Source organism: Colossoma macropomum, unplaced genomic scaffold (assembly GCF_904425465.1).
Source record: "Colossoma macropomum unplaced genomic scaffold, Colossoma_macropomum, whole genome shotgun sequence".
NCBI classification, from domain to species: Eukaryota; Metazoa; Chordata; class Actinopteri; order Characiformes; family Serrasalmidae; genus Colossoma; species Colossoma macropomum.
Genome location: NW_023494787.1, coordinates 17,873,938 through 17,888,179, shown reverse-complemented (window position 1 = coordinate 17,888,179; position 14,242 = coordinate 17,873,938). Strand labels below are relative to the sequence as shown.

At 38.4% G+C, this 14,242-nt stretch overlaps 1 protein-coding gene across 4 annotated transcripts in view; it reads left to right on the top strand.

The window, feature by feature from the left end:
• Positions 1-13,413, top strand: part of spire1a (spire-type actin nucleation factor 1a) — a 56,065-nt gene extending 42,652 nt beyond the window's left edge. The window contains exons 7-18 of one of the 4 annotated variants that reach the window (XM_036566274.1): positions 198-284; positions 1,546-1,675; positions 5,844-5,891; positions 7,073-7,248; positions 8,361-8,454; positions 8,609-8,751; positions 8,972-8,989; positions 10,626-10,763; positions 10,935-11,005; positions 11,445-11,472; positions 11,578-11,726; positions 12,110-13,413. In XM_036566274.1, the coding sequence (XP_036422167.1) occupies positions 198-284; positions 1,546-1,675; positions 5,844-5,891; positions 7,073-7,248; positions 8,361-8,454; positions 8,609-8,751; positions 8,972-8,989; positions 10,626-10,763; positions 10,935-11,005; positions 11,445-11,472; positions 11,578-11,726; positions 12,110-12,365 (1,338 nt within the window). In that variant the 3' untranslated portion in view covers positions 12,366-13,413. The remainder of the gene's footprint in view (positions 1-197; positions 285-1,545; positions 1,676-5,843; positions 5,892-7,072; positions 7,249-8,360; positions 8,455-8,608; positions 8,752-8,971; positions 8,990-10,625; positions 10,764-10,934; positions 11,006-11,444; positions 11,473-11,577; positions 11,727-12,109) is intronic. The other 3 variants (XM_036566276.1, XM_036566275.1, XM_036566277.1) reach the window with 3 other exon arrangements.
• The last annotated feature ends 829 nt before the right edge of the window (positions 13,414-14,242 follow it).

Here is a 14,242-nt window from a genome sequence, read left to right as displayed (position 1 = left end):
CTGTAGATGACTATAAGCCCATAGCAGAGATATTTCATGGGTCACAAGCCACAAGTTACTTTCTACAGCTACTGCGTGTTTTTGCTTTGTTCTGAACCTGTCTGTCATTGCAGCGGCACATTCTCGAATGATAGCGCTGGTGACCATGTTGCGTGAGGAGTGTGACCGTTGATCTTTGTTCTGACTCTCTTATGCAGGTGAATGGTGACATTCCTCCCAGGTTAAAGAAGAGTGCTCATGAGGTCATACTGGAATTCATACGTTCCAGACCTCCTCTCAATCCTGTGAGTGTATACACACCCACAAACACACACACACACACACACACGCGCACAAACAGAAGTAACATACTGTTTGAAAATGTAGACTTACTTATTAAATCATAAATCATACTAAATGATAATATTTACATACAATATGTATTTACAATAGTAATTCATATGTTTTCATTTTATATACAGTACTAATTTATATTGTTTTTTCTTTACACATTAAAAACTAGATATAGCATAGATTTAAGAGTAATAAACAACACACCTAGAAGCATTTTAATTCAACATTTCAAGCAGGGCCTGACTGTTGTATCAATAATATAACTGATAAGTTGTGCCACTTGGCAGTGTTGATAAACAAAATCCAGAAGTGTAAAAATTGAAGGGTGCTTCTAGGGCAACAGTATTATTTAAGACTGTGAGTTTCTGTTGTTTGAGTTTAGGAAGTATGATAATTGAGTATTAAGTCATATCAGTTAGTAAAGCACTGTAAAGCTAATGGATTATATCTAAAATATAAATATAAAATTACACTGACTCATATCGCTACAATCGCTGTCGTATCAACCACATCATTTTTGTATTAGTTAGAGCCCAAATTTAAAAATTTTGGGAACAACAAAAGATATTAAATGATAAATAATATACTGTAACTTACATAATTTACAATCATTTTTGTCCAAGTTATCTGCCTTGAGATTTGATCATCACTTTTGAAACATGAAGCATTTTGGATAGTATGTTTATTAATTTAGCAGACACTCTAATCCAGAGTGGCTTGCAATTTAATCATATTTCTGAAGTAGATGATTGTAGCATTAGGAGTCTTGCGTAAGGACTCTTATTGGTGCAGCACAAGGTGCTTGTCCAGGCAGGGAATCGAACCCCAGTTTGCTGCATGAAAGACAGCTGTATTACTACTATAGTACAGTTATTTTAGAATCTTATACAATTCTGCTCATCATTTTGGACTAAAATGTCTAAAATGTCTTTTTTTTTTTTCTAGCTTTCTGCTGAACGGTACTAACATATCACATTAATTTTTAATACATATATCTGCAGTCAAGTTGGGTTCATATTATTGAAAACATTGATTTTAAACTTTCTGAATGGTAGTGTATGCCTTTCTACCAGTTACTGGAGAAAGTATGAGTGCATACTTGTAAGTTGACTCTTACTAAAGACAAAAGACAAGGGCTTGGAAATACCCTGCATGCTTTCCTCTGACGTGGAGTTACTATTGTATTCTGTGTGTATGTGTATCTGTCTTTAGGTCTCAGCTCGCAAGCTAAAGCCCCACCCTCCGAGGCCCCCTAGCCTCCATGAGCGCATCCTGGAGGAGATCAAAGCTGAGAGGAAGCTCAGGCCTGTCTCTCCTGATATGATCCGTAGGAGCCGGCTTGGTTAGTGCTCTTGCACAATTTACACGCCCAGTTAAATGAAAACGTCCACTTCCAGCACACCCTGTAATGCATACAGTTGTAAGCAAAAGGGTAAACCCCTCTGGTACAATTTCACGTTTTGTTGATTTTACACATCAGAGAATTCGGTGACACTTCACTGTGTCTATTTATTTGCTGAGTGTAACATTTCGGAAAAAAACATAAAATATAAATCGTGCCATAACCTCTGCACAGGCCACATTTTATGTTTTGTTTTTCCCCATTATGTCACATTTAGTAAATAAAAAGTAACTGTGCATTAAAATGTGGAGAAGTGTGTTCTCTGTAGAGGATGTAGTAACTGACTTTCATGTAGAAAATCATCATACTGTGTCATCTAGCTAGGGGTGCCCAAACTTTTGCATACAACTGTGTATGTCTGCAAAAATCTATATGAATGCCTATTAGATTAGGAAAAAATGCAATGTCTTTATTTGTCCTTATTCATCTTAGTTTGTCTGTTTAGGAACTTAAGTATATTGGTAAAACTATATACGAATGAAGCAGTTCTGTGTAAACGGTGTGCCTCATAGGGTTCTATTAGCTAAAATACCAAAGAAATGTCATGTCATTTATTAAGAAGAGACTGTATGAGTGTACCTCAGTCAGAGAAAGAAGAGGTCAGCGCAGGTCATCCATGTGGCAGTGTGGATGCGTGACAGTGTGCCATTTTCTCATGCATGGCTGCCTCCTCCGCTGCTCTAATGTTGCCTCAAAGTCCTTACTGACATGATTTTTTGTTATTTGGCCCTGGCTCTCTCCTCCATGCTAATGCTTCATCCTTACTGTTCTGTTTGTGGCTTCTCACCAACAAACATGGATTTATATTTAATGTTCTTTCATTTTGTTTTTTATTGAATTATTAATCCATGTTATTATAAATAATATTACTTTTTGTTTCTGTAAAATGGCTGATGGTTTCATTTATTCGTGCCAATGTTATGCACACATGCTAGTAGGATACTTGTTTAGTGCTATTTTTAGTTCATCATTGGCTAACTTGTGGCTGTTATTGGGATAAATTTGGAAACAATGTGATTGAATCAGGACAAAGTAGAGCACATGCATTTGTTATTTTGGGCCATATTAATTGAAATTATATTAGTAACTTGTGCAGATTCATTCAGAAACTGCACTGACTGCCTGAAATGTTAACTTCAGGAAATGGTTGCCTTCTGTTTACTAAGGGTGTATTGATTTCAGTACAGTATTGGGAAAATTATAACTCTCTTCTAAGGGTGTCTTACATGGAAACCACTGTCAATGATCAAAACAAGGCATCTGGGTGCATCCTATCAGAGTACAGTGGGCAGAAAGGGGGCAGGGCTAATGCGCTTCACATACTCATGCTTTAATGACTGGGCTTCTTTTCTGAAGCTGCTTAAATTCAAGGGGATGCAATTTATGTCACAAAAACAAACCAGTATGCCCAAACAAGTATGTGTAGAATCTGTAGAAGAGACATCTTGACACACTGTCAGAACTGAAAATCATATTGAACTTGAAAATGTTTCATTACACCTACTGTTTCCTATGAATAATTTTAAATTGAAGGGCAGGCAATAGTTAATAGTTGCTTAACTTGTGTAAATGGGATGAGACAAAAGGATGTCTATATTTTAAAAAAAACCTTTAACTAATCTGCCTTACTAGATTAACAAATTGTTTCGTGATTTTGGTAAAACAGGGCTGCTTTAATGTATTTCTGCAATTTTGTAAAAAGCACCTCCCCAGGAGGGACAATACAGGTTTAGAGACATTACTGTCAACACTGTTGTATCGTCTTTCAGAGAGAAAGAGAAATGAGTGAGATCTTACACTGATAAAAATCATTATTGAGATAAAAAGTGTTAGATGTCATGTGTTTTCTTTCTGTTTACCTCTGTTATCTTGCTATTGTTATTTAATTCAATAACAGATTGTCTTTTTTTGCAACGCTGTTCCTAATACAACACAAGCACTAGTAATTTGATACTTTTTGTACTTCTGTACAGTTAGAGATTTCAGTTATGTAAACACACTGGACATGAATAGTTTTGGATGGGTTATTTTATGCCATAAAACTGTAAAACCAAAAAGCAATAACAATGAAGAGATTTTTTTTTCCTTTGGATAGGTAAACTGCATTTAAAAATAATCAAAAGCATATCATTGCTAATCTAGTCGTACTGCAGCTATATTTAGGTTTTCTAGTATAACAGAGTACAGTTTATCAGTTATGGTAAGTACAGTGCCATATATACGGATTAGTCCTGTCTGACTGAGTTAACCTGAAATTATTCGAAAAATCATATCAGGCATATCATGGTACAGTACTACTGTACAACTTGAAATCCTCATTATTTTCTGTGTACTTCTCATTGAAAGCTTTTGTTATATTGTAACTAACTTTAATTGCCTCATTTATTCTTTTCCTCTCCTTTCCCTGTTCTCCTTTAACACTGACCTGATCTCTCAGTAATGCGACCGCTTAGCATGTCTGTGAGTTTTGACTCATCAGGTAAAGACTCAGTGTGGCTTCTTTACCTCCGATCCTTTAGTTGATGTTGTCGTGTTAGACCTGCTGGTTTAGTAGCTTCTCCCCTCATCTGCTGCTGTAGAAAAGTACAGGTGTTTTAGTGCTGGTGCATCCACACACTGCTGAAGAGAAAGGAGAAAGGAAGGGGTCAATGCAGCATCCTCAGCCCAAGCCATCTACATTACATCAGGGTTACTCTACCCTTCTGTCAATGGCTAGTTTCTATTTAAGAAGCACTGAAAATTGAGACGCTACCTCCTGTCTTTTGAGTTCACATGCATTGATCTGGCAGCGTGTGCCTCCTTACAACACAAACCTCCTTAGTGTAGTCATTTTATAGCACAGTGGTTTGATTTATATTTTTACAGAATTACAGTTATGTATTTTTTCCCTGAATTGTTTAGCCCTAAGTGGTACTACTATATAGGGATGCACGGATTTGGGAATTGTGGGCCACTGTTTTTCATGTAAACATCTGTCAATGCTGATACCAGTGATGATTGATATATATATATATATATATATATATATATATATATATATATATATATATATATATATACACACACACACACACACACACACACACACACACACACACACACACACACACACACACACACATTTCGAAAATGGAAAAATCGGGACTAGATCCACCTGGGTTATATCAGTATTGGTTAAATCTAATCATCTGTCCGATGCTGTTGATTTTTTAAGCGAAGTTCTGCTTATACCAATATGATGCCACTTTTATTGTACATCCCTATTTTTTAATAATCAGTTAGATTTTTGTAACATTACATTTTGAATGTCTGTAGCAGTCTGCGATGAGTGTCTGCTAGCTGTTTTCAGACAAAACATTTTTGAACCAACATTGCGAATGTTAGCACTTAGCACTTAAACTACTGGCTAAAATAACTAAATGCGCTGGCTATCTTGACATATGTTGTAAGCATCAGTCCTACAAGCATTTAGTTGCAGACCACTGGTATAGGAGTTCCCATTAGATTAGCTGAGTGACGGTCTTGTTTTCTTATAGCATTTAAAAAGGGAATAAATAGGGATTAATCACAATGGTAGCTTCCACTCTCACGGCCAGCTTGCCATAATAATCCCAAGAGTGCAAGTCCAGATGATGCTGGACTCGCAATTATGTAACAGCAGCTCCCTTGTGCCACTGTTGACCTCAGCGCACATTGTCTAAGGCTGTGTGTCAGCCCCCAGTGGGCAGTTAGTGTGGCTGCTAGCTCTGACCCTCTTCTCCTCTCTCTCTTAGTGTACTCTTTGCCCCCACCACCATGCTGCACCATAAGTAATGAGTTGCTGCTTCTTTGCCCTCACTAGACTGTGTTTGAGGTTCTGTGTGCTAATATCCAGCTCCCACAGTGTGCTGCACTCTGACTGGCTAATGTCACTGTGTGTATTGTGCTTATTGGCTGAGCTCACTGTGTGATTGTGGCTGATTGGTTGATGTTTCACTGTGAATTTGGTTGATTTGGTTTATCAAGCTCCTCGGTCACAGCACAGCTCAGACAGGGCAGGCACTGTTGATAAAGCAGCAACACATGTTGGTGTTTTTGGGATCATATTGAAGAATATGTTCCTTTCTAGGCGCAGGCAAAAGCATGAGCACTCCTCAAGACTTGTTCCGAAGCTCAGGTAAAGTATTATAAAAGCACACATGAAATTCAGACCACTCGTACACTCGTCCTAGTGGAGTGTTGGTGAAAGTGGTTGAATTTTGTAAGCTTGAGTATGAGAAAGCCTTGCTCATATTAAGTGTGTGTAAGCAGTAGTCATACACCAGAGCTCACAGATTTCATGTTTTCTTCTAGCTGAGGGTTAGTCCAGTTTGTGTGCTGACGTAATTCTGAATCTTCGGGCATCAGTATTTAATGAAGTGTTACTTTTTCTGTGCTTTGCTCACCCACACAACTTGTACAATGCTTATACTGATCTGTGCAAAAATGAACATCCATTAAATGATCTTATGTATATAGTTCTGTAGTAGCACTTGAGTGTATGTCTGATATAAAGGCTGGCCTGATGGCTCAAATTTGCATTTGTAATTGTATCATACTGCTAGTGTGAATGGGTGATGTACAGATGGGTGACAAAATAAAGGAAAAACCAAGATAAAGTGTCTTAATAAAATGTTGGGACACCACAAGCCACCACTGCATGGATTCTACAAATACCTGAAACTGTACTGGAAGGATGGAGCACCATTCTTCCCTCAATAGGTGTTTTGATGATGGTGGAGTGCTCTCACGTTGGTCCAAAATCTCTGGTTTCCTTACGAGTGGCTCTAGTGCACAAGTGTTACGGTCTTTGAATGTGCGCTTTTGATTACAATTTTTAACCCCGTTTACTGATATGTTTCCCATAGATCTAAATGCATATGTTACTTTAGTCATAGTTCCTGTTGAAACATTACTTGAAGGTCAGCTAGAAAGTCTGCTCAGCCTTTCTTTATGTTACAGAGCTTCTTCTTTTGTCACCTGTCTGTATATATAGAACATGAAACAGGTCTGACTTTTGTGCTCTTGCACTATTAATGCATATGTCAGAGCTGGACGTAAACACGCCTCTACTGGCTGAATAACTCTTATTGCCACAGATCTTTGTTATCTAAAGATCTCCTAATTGAAATGACATGCAGGATTTCACTGTGAAAATCACTCATTTGTTCTATTCTATTCTGCTTGAGTCACAAGTTAGTATCATAGGGTCAGAATTGTGGCATGTGCAGTCATTTCATCAAATGAGATCTTAAAATGAGATCTAATTATCTATATTGCTGTTCTGTGTCTGACTGTGCCACATGATGCCTTGTACAGACTTATCCACCACTGATGGACCCAGGAAGTTGGCGGTCAGCACGCTTACCCTGTCTAATGGCACACCACCCGCTCACAGCCCTGTGAATGGAGTTGCTGGGGCTCAGCCACTCTCCCAGAGAAAGAGACTGCTCAAGGCACCGACGCTGGCCGAGCTAGACAGCTCTGACTCTGACGTGAGTGTGTCTATGTGTATGTCTGCCAGTTCTGAGTAGAATGATGGAAGCACCAAGCTACACAAAAACCTCCAATTGCGCTACTCTTATGTTTCATATGTCTAGTTTTTGTCAAGTAATGCAAGTTTTGTGTTTTATCAGCAGTGACATTTGTCAATGCTGTATTTTTTCAGTTTTTTTGCTTCTTGTCATGAGCAGTAGTGTTTCATATGCTGTAAATTCCTGTATTTGTTACCCAACCAAGTCATCATTGAAACATTAACGTGCCGTTTTCAAACTTATGGCTGTTTGAGATCAACAAGCTCCAAATTCCACATTAAACTAGAGAAGCTGAGCTTTCTGATGATACGTACTTCTCTTAGTAATACTGGGCATAATCTAAAATAGAATGCGAGTCAGCTTGGGCTGGGTATTATTTTAAATATTTTGATGCTTATTCCAATAGAAGATTCCTGGATTTTTGAATAATACTTTTTTTGACACCTTCATTTGAAGAAGAAATGAATGTGAGTTGCTGATTTATTTACGCTTCACAATGGCTTGCAGACTAATCAGTTAGTGCCATTGTTAATAGCATGTATACAAATGTGATTTAGACAGTGAGTTAATCTGGATTTTAGCACAAGCTCACTGATCCTGATAAGACCTCCTCCTTGGATATTGAAATTTGGTACTCTGTAGGATTTAAGTAATTCTCTACCATAAAAGGGATGAATTTCAATGTCCAGCCCTGATGTCAATATCCATTGATTACTACGTCTTAATTTTTATTATTAGTGTTTTGATGCCAGTCAGAGGATTAAATATACCAGCTCCAGAGAGGGCATGCTCTGTGTTATTCTTTTACACACTGTTTTCATCTTTTATATTAAATATTTCTGTTCAGTAATTGGCATGACTGACAAATTAAGTTTGTGCCGAATCAGAGGACACAGATCACTTGATGACACCACATTACAGTCTATATATAATGCTGATGGGGCCAGTTTTTTAAGGCTTGGGTCTTAAAGAGTTGATGTTAATTAGGAATAAATCATGAATAGATTATTTTCTAGGGCTTTGTCTTAATTGCAATGTTATGTAAGTTGTAATGGTCTTTGCAATGCCCACAGGAGGAGCCCAGCACCCGCCGGTCAGCCAGCAGCTCCAGTATGTCCACCTCAATGGTGGACGACACCTCTCCCGAGTCTGTCATGGGCAAGAAGAGTAAGACTTTGATTTCTATTTGGAAAAATAATGCTGTGGTTTCCTTTCTACAAGCACTGTAAAATTTTCTTCTCTATTTCCTTCTCTCTCTCTCTCTCTCTCTCTCTCTCTCTCTCTCTCGTTCTCTCTTTCTCTCTCTCTTTTTTCTCTTCAGGTCCTCCCCAGTTCCTCCCCATATCCTCCACCCCTCAGCCTGACCGGCGCACTGCTCCTCAGCGGAGGCACTCCATAGAGAAGGAAGCCCCCACCAGCATCCGGCCATTTGTGCCTCCATCTCGCCAGAGCTCCAGATCTCTAGTATGTTTCACCTCCATGGAGCTGTTCCACTGATTAAATCCTTGTTTATAATAGTTAGTTCAAAATCAAAACTGGTTATTATTGTGACCAGTTTTATTTTGGATAACAATGTCCATCTAAACTGAAGGCCTTTCATAGAGAGTATGTAGGTAGTAGTCCTAATATTCTACAGTATTAGAGCTGTAATTAAGATTCTTTCCTCCTTTGCATTCTGCTGTAGCTGCCATCGGAAAAGAAGGTAAATCACCCTTCCTGCCTCTCTCCATTTACTAACATTCAGACTTTGATAAGACCACACAGAATAAAGTGTTCCTAGCAAAGGGGACTCTAGAAGTTATTTTAAAACACAAGTGCACAGATCTGTAAGAGAGAAAAGGCATAAAACACTGAAATTAAATCACCAAAAACATAACATAATAATGGCATTTACTGGACAGCGTGATTGAAGACCACTCAAGGGAGAACATGCCTGGAAAACATAATTTAGGGGAATGAAAGCTGAACTGACCTAAGAAGAACCAGATACAATAGAATGAAATTGTAGAATTTAAAAGGAAATTAGACTATTGTATTTTTGGTATTTAAAGATGTATTTAATAAAAAACTAAATTTTTCCAAACTTTTTATTAAATGAGGCCTCTAAAAGTTATCACATTAAGGATTTGCTTAAAAGATCTTTGCTTTAGCAATTTCACAATTGATAATGGTTTGCATATGAATGATACAAAAAAACCCTTTACACAGTTAATTGCTGATACTGAAGAGACCAAAGTGGTTGGTGTAATGTAGTGGGTTAAAAACACTGCCCTCAATGCAGCAGACCAGGGTTTGATTCTGTGCCTAGGACAGCACACCACACTATGCCAGTAAGAGTCCTTGGGCAAAACTCCTAACGTTACATTCATCTACATATGTAACATGATTCATTTTTTAACTTACTCTGGGTAAGAGCGTTTGCCAAATACAAATGTAAATAACGTAATAGTACTTTTTGGATACCAATTATAGGTGTGAAATGTGGTCCCTAGTTAGATTCCCAGCTAGTTCACTACTCAATGAACCACAGACCACACAGGGTAAAGTGTTCCTAGCAAAGGGACACTTTTCTAGAAGGTCCTAGAAGGTATTTTAAAACACAAATACACAGAGCTGTAAGAGAGTAAAAGCATAAAGTACTGAAATGAAATCACCAAAATTGTAACATAACAGTGTTATTTCCTCTGATGAGTAGGCAGTGGGTTGTAATAATGTCCAACAAAACAGTGGATTACTGCTCAGACTACACGGATACTGTTACAACACTAATTCTTCTCTAACATTTGGTGTGTGTTGGTACATAAAAGCCAATATGTGGGTATTTCACAGTGTTGTTTTGACTTGTATGTGGTCATTTACTGGTAAAAAGAAGTTAGTATTACAAGTATTATGCAGATTGGCTTTTATGGGATCTATAATGAAATGGGTGCTGTACATTTACATTTGCCATTGGATGCATGTTTGTGGGGGCTCGGGAGTTTCAACTCACCATGCATTTACATTCGAGGCTTTGGGAATGGATTAGCTGGGTTGCAACACAAAACAGAACACTGCAGTGGGAGGTACCGCCCTAATGCCAGCTTATGTTGTTTTGTATTTGTGCCATTTCCATTTGTGCTATGGTTGTTTTGTTCACAAGGCATGTCCATTGCTTTGGTAATTTGGTTTGAGGTGTTCCCATTGCTCTGTTGCCTGTTGACGTATTTTTGTTGCCATGTTTGCTGTTGCCTTACACAATATCGGAATCTGCAAACATGACACGCATACATGTGAATGGCGGCAGGATGTCGGCTATTTTGCTCAGGTATGCTTTTAATGCTGTTTTATTATCCGTGTAGGAGGAATTTTGCTACCCTGTGGAGTGTCTGGCTCTGACAGTGGAGGAGGTGATGCACATCAGGCAGGTTCTGGTCAAAGCTGAACTGGAGAAGTTCCAGCAGTACAAAGACATCTACAACGCACTCAAGAAAGGAAAAGTGAGCACTGCTATAAACTCAGTCTAATGCTTATTCTGAACAAGGCCTCATGTCTTTTCCATTTCTAGTACTGCTTATTATGCAGAAATATGAATGATGATCAATATTTTGGTGAAGACATGACCCAGCCAGGTTACTACTATACGTGAACCTTTTTTTTTCTTCTCTCAGCTTTGTTTCTCCTGTCGGACAAAGAGATTCTCCATTTTTACCTGGTCCTACACCTGTCAGTTCTGCAAAAGGTATTGTTATTTTAATAAAATATCAAAATTAGTGATAAAATAAGTAGTTATTGTTACTGTGGATGGTTTAAGTTCTTAAAATCCCAGCTTAAATCTTAAGGTTTGCCATTTAATAACTACCTAGACTGCAATGCAAAATTGCTGAGGTAATCTTATGACATACAAGTGTGTAATAAAAGTTTGGGCCTTTTGACACATCCTGGCCATTTAAGGAATTAAAGCAGTGTTTCTTAATCCTGCCCCTGATGAGCTATTGCCTTGCAGTTTCATCTATTCCCTGACTCAGCACACCTGATTCAGCTCATTGATTTTCAAGCCCTGCATGAGCTATATCAGATGTGGATGCGCAGAGATTATTTTAAATTGTGCAGTGCTGGGGCTTTAACACTGGTTTAAGAATGGTGTGCTGAAGACTTCATTAAACTGTCTTGTTTTGCAGGCCTGTTTGTTCACAATGTTGTAAGAAGGTAAGTGTGACTCAACTTTAGTTTCATATATGTGTCCAGCTAATGGTGTAAACCTTATTTTTGAGTCTGTTATGTAATTGATGTGTGTATGTATTTCCATCTAAGATGAGGCTGCCCTCCAAACCTTATGCCAACCTGCCCATTTACTCTTTGGGTTCCACCACCCTGCCTAAGGAGGAGACTGGAGCCACAGCTCAGCCAGAGAAGGCCTCAGGCAGCCACCACCGCCACAGCCTGAATCGCTCCATCTCCAGGTAACTCACTCAATAAGGATCACCAGTCTTATCCACAAAGAGACGTTGTGGCTGCAGGTTTATATTCTAGCCAGGCAGGTGCATGCGTGAAGACTGACACCAACTGATTAAGCAAGTGAAATCAGGTGTACTCCAGCTCCTGCAGCCACACCAGCCCTGTATGGATAAGATTGTAGACCCATCTTATATATGTAACATAATGAACTGCTTTTTAAATGGAGAAAACCTTTCTTTAGGGTCAAATTAACTAAACAAAAAAAGCAGTTAATCATGATTAACAATGTTAATCGTTTTACAGCCCTAATGAACATATGAACATTACAGGGCATAGTGCTTTTTAAGTAGTAGTTACTGCACCCCTAGTAACTACTCGATATTTACAGATTTTCTAAGCATGGCGAGCGCTCATCTTCCAAGGACGAAGTGGAGCTGCCGAAGGAGCTGACAGAAGACTGGAGCACTATGGAGGTGTGCATGGACTGCAGGAAGTTCATCAACGACATCATCTCATCCAGCAAGCGCAGCTTGTCCCTGGCCACCAAACGTGCCCGTCTGAAGCGCAAAACCCAGTCCTTCTACATGTCCCCTTCCAACTCCAGGGATTTCCGTCCCTCAGAGCGGACTATTAATGAAGTATAAGGCACTCTTTTGCTGTGTTTCAGCACTGCACTCTACGGCAGCCACGTTAGCTGTCCCTCAATAAAGTGGTGGGAACTCTAATGATCTGGTCAAGTCATATGATTCATCTCATCTGTTTAGGTTGTTTTCGTCTTGGAGAATGATTCAGTGCTCTTTGTAAGAGTCCAAGACACTGACACTGTGTCAGGCATGATGGGTCTTGCATATGACAGCATGGCCAGATTAGAAGATCTCTAAGTCACTGTAGATTGTCTTTAATACCCCTCCTTTCCTCTTCCATTTAAGAAGTGCCAGAAGTGGCTGAAAGAATGAGCCTATCCTTCTTCCAGCATGGGTCCTTAATCAAACCAGCCCTGCTCCCCTGTCTCAGGAAAAGGTTGTCCAGTTTGGAGTTAAAGCTGTGGAAATGTACTTTGTACCACAGACTTTAAAGCTCATTTTTACCAGCTTTCTTCACATTACAGAGGTGCATGTTCTAACACTGAATGAACTCAGAGGTGATTTTAAGTTAACACTGGGAGAGAAAAGTTTTAAAAAAAGTTTCTGCTCAGAGCATTCAGTTGTTTATTGAATGTACGTTTTCATAAAGTATGAACCATACAACTGTATGTAAATAGTAAGCTGAAGGATCAGCCCACACATGTAAAAAATAAAGAAAAAAACAAACCACTTCTTATTGGCCCCACTCAGGGAGAAGTGAGTGAAGTAGTCAATCTCTGAGAGACTGACAGGCGGATTAGGTCTGGCCAGTCTGCCCTCCTTTGCCCATTTACGATTAACTCTGACCAAATGCTTTTTTCCTCATTTGGTGTTTGTTTAAACTGCTGCTTTGTTAGTCCTATGGTCCAAATTAGCGAACGTTTTTGATACCGGCAAAATTTCTTTTAGGATATATATATATATTTTTGCTCCACTTTAATGGCAGTGTTTATGAGAGTCAAAATGTGAGAGTCAAAATATGACCCCAGACCTTTTTCTAGGGATTGTTTGGATGCTAAATGATGAAGTTTTTAAGGAATAGTTTGCTTGTGCCAAAAAAAAAAAAAAATTGAACTGTGCGTGTCTTGGACCTATTGTATACAGGAAATATCATATTCTTAAACTAAAGGATGCAAATAGATTACTTTTGTAGGATTATGTTTAGAAACACACCATGTGTTCAAATCACACCTGATCTGCTTACCTAATAAATCTTGTAATCTCTTATTATATGTTCATATGGTTTTATATTAATATAATTATTGTAATTATTTCCATTGTTCTGTTTGCAAATAATTTTGTCATATTAATTATCACAGAGAGCACTTTCACAAGACAACAAAATGCTGCATAGGACACGGGACTTTTATCTTATGTTTCCAGTCAGTAATTGTAAGTGCCATGTAACATTCCAGAACTCCTATGACTACCCTGCTGGTGTGAAGCTGTTGAATTAACCATGAGCTGAAGCTCACTTAATCTTCAATACAGGGTTGAGGTATTATTCCTTCATTACCTAAACACAGACAAACACACAGTAGTTCAGTGTTTTGCAGGCTGGTCGATAGGCTGATACCTCTCATATAACTGTGCTATAAGTCCCATACTCTTCCGCTGACTGTATTGCTTCTCTGTAAATGATGAAGAGTGTGCATGTAAAAACTAAGGATCTGTTTTTTTAAAAAAGTGAATGAATTGACAATAAACAAACTTTAAGACTACTGTAGCAATTTTGAAAGTTGCCTTTTTTTTCTCTCTCACTGTTGAAGGGGAATTCCACCTTTTTTCAAACTTTCTGCATAATTCAATTGTTAAAGGGCCTAAAACAGATTTTTCTTCACTTTTTTGAAATAAGAATTTGATGTAGTATAGAAACTCTGTTAATGAAGTATAAGGCA